At 46.6% G+C, this 10686-nt stretch overlaps 1 protein-coding gene across 3 annotated transcripts in view; it reads right to left on the reverse strand.

Moving 5' to 3' along the window:
- Nucleotides 1-708: 708 nt before the first annotated feature.
- Nucleotides 709-10686, reverse strand: part of wu:fb95e10 (nucleolar protein dao-5) — a 40166-nt gene continuing 30188 nt past the window's right edge. For all 3 annotated transcript variants that reach the window (XM_037791005.1, XM_037791007.1, XM_037791006.1), the window contains exons 4-5: nt 4933-5156; nt 709-4798 (exon numbers count right to left, since the gene is read on the reverse strand). In XM_037791005.1, the coding sequence (XP_037646933.1) occupies nt 1800-4798; nt 4933-5156 (3223 nt within the window). In that variant the 3' untranslated portion in view covers nt 709-1799. The remainder of the gene's footprint in view (nt 4799-4932; nt 5157-10686) is intronic.

Below are 10686 nucleotides of genomic sequence, written 5' to 3' on the forward strand. Positions count from 1 at the left end.
TGTGCCAACCGCTATCTACTGTATGTAATACACTGACTATGGATAAGTACCTCATACAACCCCACTTCAAAACACCTGAACTATCCCTTTAAAGGTACCCTGTGAAGTTTTTGACCAGTATTAGTGCTATGGAGAAATGTTTTTACTAGTGGGTCCCTTGTTTGTTTGCGGAAGTATGTGGCTTTCTTGTTTTATGTGATTCCTCTGGTTGACAGTTAGTGGCTGTGGATAAAGCAACAACAAACGTAGCATTCAAAATATTCCGCTTTTTAAGTGTTTTATGAGAAGGGGAATACATTCAACACGTTTGTTGGAGCTCAAGGGTACACGCAATGCGTTTTGGTGAAACCTCCACAGGGTACCTTTAAGTGAGCGCCACCTGCCGAGGATGTGGTCTGAATGTGATGTTGGTCACCTTGTGTAGAATCTGTAAATGTCATGAAGGCATATAAACATGCTGGAGAACAGGGAGGCACGGGGTCACCATTCGGATTACCTCTTTGATTCGACCAAAATTCCATTTTTAGATACAACACCATTGTACAACGCTGCATCACTTCCTGTTTACCCGTTATTCCCATGGTGAAGAGTAGGAGACGCCATGGGAAATTAGTCGTGTAAACACACAAATACACAGCGACTCGGGACACGAGGACAGTAAGTTCAGGCATGCTGGATCCATAGGGAAAATAAGAAACAGGAACAAAATGCCTTGCAATGATGTTTTAATGGAATTTTGAAAGATAACCTAGTGTGAACCATTCATCGATGAACATGTCTAGTGTGTTTCAAATTCAACGTAGTACACAGTCTTTTATGTTAGTTAAACATGCAATATACTGTTGAAATAGTAAACCAAACGCTCACTATGAAAACGTTTCAGTGAGTGTAAATCTCAACTGTGACAGCGATGTAGAGCGATGCAGGGTCTCATCACAAATAATAGGCTAGTTGTTAGTCACTTCTGGAACATAAATGATCAGCTAACTGAGGCCTGAAGCTTATAGCCACTTAAAACCAAATGCCTGAAACACATACTGTACGTGACTGCACGTTATATACCTTAACAACCTATGCAAAGAGTGTAGAGCCTCTTGAAGCACACATTAAAAACTTCACCAACTGCAATCTAATACTCCCACACCTACCTCGACATATCTGCTGTGTTAATATCTAGCCTTTATTTTGATAGCTAAAAAGCCTTGAAACAAACTTCTAAAAAGGAGCATGTGACTATCGCTATGGTGCTGTTGAACATGAAGCGTGTGTACACGGGGTAGGGAGGACCAGGTTTCAACAGAAAACGAACAACAAATAAGCAAATACAAAACAAAAAAAAAAATCATTGACATTTTGTTCGGTAAAAACAGTAGGATAAATACACAATGAGTCCATTTCATTCCATCTGATTTTTTTTCTTCTTTTTTTCAGTTTAAAAGCTCAGTCACAGTGGACCAATCAGTCAATACCCCATCAGGGGCTACAGAATATGCAGTGTTACTTAAAAAGAACATTCTACTAGAAAATGGTAGTAGCTATTGTACATAAAGGAGTTTAAGCCATACACTCATAACCACCATGATCATAACAGTATGAAAGAGGGAGGCTTCATTTAAAAATTGCTACAGTCGGTTTTTTCTCCATCTCCTTTGTTTATTTTTTTTAAATCTTTTCCTACAATCTGGCTCTCCTTTTTTTTTCTTTTCTAAGCCGTCTAACCCAACTGGAGAGAAAACAAACAACAGGTAACGGGGGAGGGTTGCGGGGAAAAGGTGCATTCCAGGGGTAATAGGAGGGACTTATACATTACCTGCCAGAAAACTATCAGTCTTATCACATATGGTAGAGTAGTAGGGTGGCTGGCTGTCGCCGGTGTCTTCGGATTCCATGGCCCCGAGGTGGCGGCTGGGCTCCAACGGGTCGACCTCCTCCAGGTGGTCTGCTGCGATCTTTCCTCCCAGCATGTAGTGGTGCTCATCTAGACTGCTAGGCTGGTTGTCTCCGTGGTGGCCCAAGGGCATCAGGTCCACGGGTCTGCCGAACAGGTCCTCCGTCTGGGCGGCGGCAGCGGCTGATGGCAGGGTCAGCTCCTTGATGAAGGAGGGGTCCTTGGCCTCCTCCGGCAGCTGTTCCTCGTTCTCCAGGGAGAAGATCCCCGGGCTCTTTCCGCAGCTCTCGGCCATGGAGTGGGCGTTTGAGTTGGACGTGGTGCAGTCGAAGCCGTAAGATGCCACCGAGTTGGCTGACTGAGGGGTGGTCCCGCCTCCGTCCTCTTCACCCTCTCCGGCTGGGGCATCCCCCGCCTCCTCGTCCTCGTCGAGAGCGGGCAGGCTGCAGGTGGGAGGAGGGCTTTCGAATCCGGCGCTCTCATCCATCATCGGCGGTGCGTCGGGATCGTTTATTTGCATCTCGCCCTCTGTGTCGCTGGCCTCGTCTCCTGAGGTGGAGGGGGAAGACGGGGCGGACGCCGGGGCGGTCGGAGGTCCAGTTCCTAGGACCTCGTCGGCAGGGAGCGTCTCAGCCTCCTCCTCTTCTCCGTCACCTTTCTCCAAGTGGATACCCAGGTCCTGCTCCATGTCGGGCTGGACTGAAGAAGGCACCGGGGTGTGCTGTTTGTCAGAACGGGACTCCACGCCAGAGCTGCTGTCGTAGTCACGGAGTTCCTCTGGCGTGCTTGTCTCGCTGCTGCTGTGGGCGGCCAGAGCTGCGCCGGGCTGGGACACGCCTGCAGCTGGAGCAGCGAATAGGACATGAGCCTCCTCATCTGCTGAGCTCTTCATCTCCTCGTGGGCCGACTGATGCTGCTCTGACTTAGGAGTAAAGGAAGGGGCACTGGGGTCCAAACACGTCTTGGCAGGAGACAGGATGGGCGTTTCGGATTCAGCCGCATCGTGGTCAGAAATGGGGCTTGGGGAGGAGACGGCGAGCAGCGAGCCTGGTTGAGCCCAGGTATCACAGAAGGGGTTGGTCTGTCCCCAGGAGGAGGTAGGGGGGACGCAAGGCGGAGGACCAGAGCGATTCAGGTTGTCCAAACGCTCCTCCTCATTAAAGTCATCTTCGTCCACATTCCCACAGCTCTCCGTCACACCTTCACTGTGCATCTCTACGTCCTCGTCCTCCTCGTCCTCCTCGTGCTCCCGCTGCTGGAACGCTTTCTGATGCTCCTCTACTCTCTCTGAACTCAGGTCCATATCGTCCACCCGCTCGTCCTCCTCGTCCTCGTCTTCCTCTTCCTCATTGGCCAGAGTTTCCACGTTGGGGGAACCCATGAGATTGCCGTCTCCCTCGGAGCCGCGGAGGCTCGAGTCGACCAGGGCGTCGGAGCTCTGGGTGCCCTCCAGTATCGCGGTGTGCTGGGCGCTGCTGAGGTCAGACACGCCCTGCTGCCGACTGCTGGTGCAGCTGCTCAGGTCCTCGGAGTCCATCCCGTCGTCGGCGTGCCACCCTGCGGAACCACCGAAGGCCGAGGACCTCACTTGGAACTCCTCGGAGGGCTGAGACGTGCTCATTTCGGTGACCAAGGATGAAGGCTGGTGGCCTAGTCTCCTCTGTTCCTCATCTTCGTCATCCTCCTCCTCATCATCATCCTCATTGATCTCCTCGTCAGCCTTTTCCACTGCCACCTCCTTCTCATGAGGGGAGATCAGGTCCCTGGGGGCGAAATCATCCATGGGCGAGGTGCCCAACAAGTGGGGTTGTGCCATCATGCTGAAGGCCGCTGCAGATGGAGATGTGGAGGTAAACAGGTTCTCCTTCTCTTCTTCTTCTTCTTCTTCTTCCTCCTCCTCCTCTTCTTCCTCCCTTGTCTTCTGTGCCTCAAACTGATCTTTATTCTCCTTCTCCTCTTCTGTGTGGAAGTTCATCATGTTGACGAGGCTCTGGGGAGCAAAGTCAGACGGAGCTTGGGCCGGGTTCCTGTCCCAGGGATCAGACTGGACATGCATGTCCAGCAGAGGAGAGGCATCGTGTGGCTCTCTGATGGGGGACACGGGGCCCGGTGGGGAACAGGGAGGAGACATGACAGTAGTTCCCAGGGAAGGAACTGAGTCGTTGGCAGACTCCTCGAATTTGAAGAGGTCCAGCTGAGCTGACAGCTGAACACCGGAGGCTGCTTCGTGGACTGGTTCAGCTCCTAGATCTGCCTCTGCTGATGACTGAGACAGTGGTTCTGGGAGGGGTTCGGGAGATGGTTCTCGTACTTGTATAGGTTCCGGTGTCAGTTCTCGTATTGGCTCTGGTGTTGGATCCCGTACTGGCTCTGGTGTTGGTTCCCGTACTGACTCTGGTGTTAATTCTAACACTGGTGGTGAAGAGGGTTTGGGTTCTGAAGTTTTTTCATTCTGGCTGGACATCAGTTCTGGTGCTACTGCAGCAGCTGGCTCCGCAGCTGGTTCTGGTTCCACCGGCCCTGCAATGGCAGCTGCCGCAGTAGCGATAGCTGCGGCGGCAGCCACAGCAGCAGCGACTTCCTTTCCAGATTCTCCAATAGTTGCAACTTTGGGGCCTCGTTTCACTGGAGTCGGGGTGCTGCTGCCCACCGCTTTCTTAGGGGTGGAGGTCTTGGCTGCAGCTGTTTTGGAGCCAGGGGTCTTGGAAGGAGTGGGCTTACTGTCTGTTTTGGAGCGGGTGGGTGTCTTTGTGTCGGCAGCCTTACTAGCAGCGGGTTTTTTGGCGGTGACGTCTGATTTTGAGGCTGATTTGGGGGTGTCGGGTTTTGCTGACTTCGTTGTAGAGGAAGGGCGGGTGAGGGGGGACTCTGCAGGCTTTTTGGATGCTGGAGTGGCTGGTTTGGTAACATCTGGGGGGAAAAACACAGCATAAGGAATGGTTAAATAATTATATAATTAAACTAAACTACTAAAGTAAAAAAGCCTTATATATGCTTGCTTGTGCATCCTTGCTCACAACAATATCCGTTTTTGGTTTTTTTACCTTTTTTCACAGGGGTTATATTCCTGGCTGTTTGTGATGCTGGAGCTTTGCCACCAGAGGGGGTAGTGGAGGTTAGTCTGGAGGCAGGAGGCTTGGCGGTGGTGGTGGAGGAGGTTTTAGGGGTGGCAGTTTTGGCTGTAGCTGGGGAGCTCTTGGGTGTGGTAGTGGGTGGCCGGGTTGAGCCTGTGGCAGGACGAGGTGATGCTACTGTGCCGGGTGTAGGCCTGGAGAAATAACACAAAGAAGAAGGTTGAGAAATACTGAGAAGTACAACAGCATAGAGATCTGGGACATAGAAACAATGTCAGCTAAGTGTGCGTACGTTTTTCAAATCATGAATATCTCTCCGCTGGTCTACTCTAGGTGCACTCATTCAATATCCCCATGAGACAGACATATTTAAGTGAGCTCAACAGGATGGTTATTTCCTTATTTCAATAAAAAAAAGACATGAAGATTAATTGAAGGTGACATTTGAGTTGTCAGGCCACAGCTAGGGGCCAACATGTGGTGGTCAGCCCTGTACTATAAGTGTCTCAGAATGGTTCTGACAGGGCGCAAGACTTTGTCGTGTCACTCGTTATTCACTTCTACTGCCAGAGGATACCCACAGAAACAGCACAGACATGAGCAAAATTGCTCGCATAGATTTCAAGACTAAAAACCAATACATGCAGCGATAAGGAGAGGATAGGCTGTTCTTAATGACAGCCAAGGCCCCGACCTAGATAGCCTTTCACAGATGTGGCATCAGCCCAAATCCAATACTAGTGTACTTGTAAACATGTTCACACAAGGAACCCAACACTGAAGTATACCCTTTCAAAGATAAGAGGGTAGACTGACAGCCCTCATTATTATTGATTCAAAACTCTGCTAGGACCAGAAGGAGAAAACACATTACAGCTATTTTAAAGGGGACATATTATGCTCATTTCCAGGTTTATACTTGTATTTTGGGTTTTTACGAGAACGAATGTTGACATGCTTTAATGTTCATAAAACCCAAAGCCCAGTCTGCTGTGATTGATCAGCTGGCCCACCGTTGTGATTGGTTAACCAAACTCTTCGGACTCCGCTCCAGCTCCGCTCTAACTAGCTTTGTTTGAGGGTGTGCCAAACTAACTGCTAGGCAGGTATTATGCAAATGTGTTACTTGTTGACATCACCACGTTACAGAAGAAAAGGCGAGACTCCGAGCAAGGCGTTTCAGGCAGTTCAGGAGCAGTGTTTCTGTGGGGGAAAGTAACTCCCTTTGGCGTGGACTTTTTAACTTTGCAGACATTTTACATGCACAAAAAAACTATATAACACACTAAAGGAAAGGGAAAAAGCATAATAGCTCCTCTTTAATGGTCTTATTATTTCATTTTTCTTTCTCGTGTGCAGTCTCAAATCGGTTCTTTATTTGTTGTTGTCTTATTAATGGCTTCTTCAGTCATCTGTAAAGCATATTGAATTGCACTAACCTGTATGAAAGGTGCTAAAAAATAAAGTTTGACAGATTGATTGATTATAACGACTATGAGCAAATAGGATGTGGTGAGGAACTTGCATTTACTAAATAATAAATTCATTCTGCCTTCAGTTTGGCAGCATCTGAGGCCCAGGCCCATGACAAACTCCCCTGAGGGAATAAGAAGTGAAGCAGTCATGACGGACCCCAGAGAGGCATCCCAACCCCAGTCAACCCCGTCCCTGATGTCCTGTCTATACCCACTCCCCACAAGGGAATGACACTTTGGGGCATTATGCATCAGCCTGCCTGTTCTGGCGGCCTGCCTGCCTGGCCCAGAAACTGGCTTCTATGTCACATCTGAGCAAAGTAACCTACATCTAGTAGTCCTGACAAGGCTGTGGTATGCAATCTCCTTGGCCCACACTACACTAACTGCCTGTTTCTAAATAAAGAATTGAGCTAGTACTGGCAGAAAGAGAACATGGGAGGTAGCGGGAAGATGGCTGGGACCATGTTAATCTTTAATACTGAAAGGAGAACAAAAATAACTTCTCCAAATCCCCCGGTTGGAGCCTTGGGCTGTGTTAAAAGCACACTCATGCTGTAAGGGCAATGACGAAGTGCGTGCTATTCACAACCTGGCCAATGTAACGGAATAAGGTTTGGTAACATGAAATGAGATTAAAGCCAGAGGGCGACGGATGGCAACACAATCGGGGTGTGGTCATGTCAGAAGTTCAAACAAGCTTTTATGGCGGATCAGCACCATTTAGACTTGGCTTTGGGGTAGTGAAAGGTGTGTTACTCATACTGAGGTTGTTGGATCATGTCGATGCAGTTTTTACTAATCTAAAACCCATAAAAATCCGGCTATGGAAAACCACTAACAGACTCATCGGTGACACATTGATTTACTGTGCATTTACTGGAAAGTCTGAAGGGCTGATGATGAAGAAATTTGCTAGTAAATGTGCTAGTGTTCTTGAAGCGAAACAATGCCCTCTCATTACTTTGTAATAGAGACAATAAAAACGATTATCATCTGGAACAGTGGTGAAATGCAATAGGCCAAAATTGCACCAAATCTTGGCAGAACTGTAGTGCTGGCTAAGGGAAAACTTTTTTAGGGAAAAAAAATAAAATCACTTTCTTCAATCAGACAGTTTAGTTTGAGCAGCGCTCGAAATTAAGGCTGTCACGTTGTCCTGAGAACAATAAAAAGCACCTGGGAAACAAAGATACAGTGTCTGGGACAATTCTGGGACAGTAGAGAAACATATCATTACAAAATAAATGATTACATCCAGGCTTTGACACACCTTGAACACTTGAAGTCCCGCCTTTTCTTCTGTAACGTGGTGATGTCACCATATAACATATTTTGCCTAGTGGATAGCTTGGCACGCCCTCAAAAAAAGCTAGTTATAGCTTAGCTGAAGCGGAGTCCAAAGAGTTTGATGACCAATCACAACAGTGGACCAGTTGACCAATCAGAGCAGACTTTTTTGGAGGGGGGGTGGGGGCAGGAGCTCAAACACAGCGTTTCAGACAAAGGGTGAAAAGAGGTAGCCGGAATGAGAAAAATAAAGCGTTTTGTTCTTTTTGCAGTGAAATCTCAGTCATCATTATTAAATGTCAGAAGGATGATCAGTGATTAATTTATAGCGCTCATATTTAAAGAGTCTTTACAAATGGCCAGAGTAAGTCAATGAAGTGACGCAAATTAACTCGCACAGTTTCTAATGCATAGATTATAATGAAACTAAACTATATTTATTATGTAGAATAAAAACAAACAAACTTCAATTTGGGACATTGGTTCGTAAGTCTGGGACAGTTGGAAGTAGAATTTAATTTCGAGCCTTGAGTTGGAGCAAATACATTTCATCTAAAATGTCTCCTCTATAACATTCTGGACTGCAAAGCTCTGAGTCCTAAACTTAAATTTGGAAACGTTGAATGAGATGTTTTTAAGCCTAAAATTGGTCGCCGATGAACAAGATGTTAAAAGGTGAAATGAGAATAAGCTCTTGAAAAAAAAAAACGTTTGAGTCTGTGGTGCCTGAATTAGAGAGTAAAAGATAAGATTACAGGGAGAGGAGAATGGGGAGACTTAATAGATTCAGAACCTGGTATTAGAGATGAAGTATGCTGAGGGGATCTTCAGAGAGAGCATTCGCAATAATCTGTCTGATAAATGGAATACGGATAATCCAAGAAGACAGCATTACTTCAGAGAGCGCTGGAAATTAACCAGGCCACTGGGAAAGAAAGAGGGAAGAAGGAGATAGAGAGAAAGAGATAATATTCATCCGATTACACATTATCTTATATCAATGTCTTCTTCTTCCCCATCAGAGAAGGCAGTCCGCACAGACGAAAACCTATTACAGTGTTTAAGTGACCAGTCCACAGTAAAATAAGCTCTTGTGTTGTGAGATCAGTAGTAGTTTATGGTGACAATGCCTCAATACAGTGATGCATTGATGGATTATTTGAAGCGTCCATTCATTCTGTAATTGAGCTCAGCTGAATGACAGAGAGGCCTGTAGGAGCCATTGTAGTCTTTAAACGATGCTACTTTAACTCAACGGGCAGCTTGTAGACAGCTGTGCTCACTGTTCATATTTCACCCCAGGCCTTGCTGAGAGAAACAACACTATAAATCGGGGTTAAAGCAAATGTTGGACAGAAAGCCCAGAAATGCACTGGAGCTAAAAAATCTCATGGCTGTTAGTTGCTACAGGCGCACTGAGGCACAACGCAAAATACTTAAAGTTCGCCTGAGGAGCATTAACAACAATCTAGCAACAACAATCTCCACATTTCCTCAATCATCGGTGCCGACAACTGGATTGCTGTGTGTAAAAATGAAAAAACATGGTCGCCTGCTGGTGCGGCTTTGATTCGATACAACAAGAGTCAGGCTATGATTTAAATAATGAGATGCACCATGAAAGGGGCAAATGAGTGAGTAAGCAAGCATGCAGGCAGACATCTTCCCTGCAGCAAAGGCGACAAACGGTGGTGGATGGTGGAAGGCCCTCCCTCCTCTCAAGATGAGCAGCAAATTAAAGATGATGCTGTGTTAATTAAGCACCAGAAACATGGAGGCAGGGTCTTCACACTGGTTTAAGTGGCCTCTCAGGAAGGATACAGTCATGTGACAAAGGACGCTTAGGAAATGTTATTGTTGAATTGTTGAATCTGATAAGAGATCTCCTCTCTAAATGTGATCATCCCTTTCCTAATGTTTCTTTATGGGACAATAGGAGCTCACTGTGTTAGGCCTGAGGCACAGGGGTGTCTGCTTGCTCCACAGCAGCAGCAAAGCTGAAAGTGCAGCCCCCAGCGCCATGGATGTGTAAAGAGAACTGGATACAGCGCTGGAGGCGGGGCACCGTTCATTCCTTGCTTAGTGGCGCACAAAGCCAAAATGGTTCGACTGCCGAGTGATAAAATACCCGGATCATCCGGGGATCTTCCGCATCCATTGGGCCCATAGAGCAGGCGCAGTGGCGTTTCCTTTAACGCCGCCTCCCAGCCCTCGGTCCAGCCTCGGTCTGGGTCTCATTCACATTTACAGAGGAAGGAAATAACTCTGGATTCGAATATAAGTGCATTTTACATCTTTTAGCACCTAATAATTTAAAGGGCTATTCAAGTGTTCGCACTGGGAAGTTGATTTACCGCCCGGTGGACGGTGAAACATTTTAAGTGACAAATAGGTGATGCCACTGCTGAATCTCGTTTCATTTCAGAACTATTTGCCTAGTTTGACAGCTTGGTCTGAGTTTCGTGAGCTGGACGCTTTGCGCTGGACGGGCTCATTTGCATAAAGGACTGTTTTCCACGTTTTCATTTTGAAAGAGCAACGGCCAATGAGGAAACTCCAACACTTGGCGGACCAATCATGTAACTTCATCACTCAGTGACAGACTTTTGCCTTTGTAGGGCTGGCCCTCTGTGGTCCAGCCAAAAATGTCGATCAGTGTTTCCCAAAGCTCAAGATGACAAATGTCTTGTTTTGTCCACAGCTCAAAGATATTCAGTTTACTGTCATAGAGAAGTAAAGAAACCAGAAAATATTCACATTTAAGAAGCTGGAATCAGAGTATTTTTACTTATTTTTTTATTTTTTAAATACTCAAACTGATTAATTGATTATCAAAATAGCTGGCAATTGATTTATTAGTTAACAACTAATCGATTAACTGTTGCAGCAGAGCATCTATATAGTCTGTACAAAATATTAAATAATGCAGTTGTAGCCAACATCTATTAAAATGTTTCAT

Source organism: Sebastes umbrosus, chromosome 14, assembly GCF_015220745.1.
Source record: "Sebastes umbrosus isolate fSebUmb1 chromosome 14, fSebUmb1.pri, whole genome shotgun sequence".
Lineage (NCBI taxonomy): Eukaryota > Metazoa > Chordata > Actinopteri > Perciformes > Sebastidae > Sebastes > Sebastes umbrosus.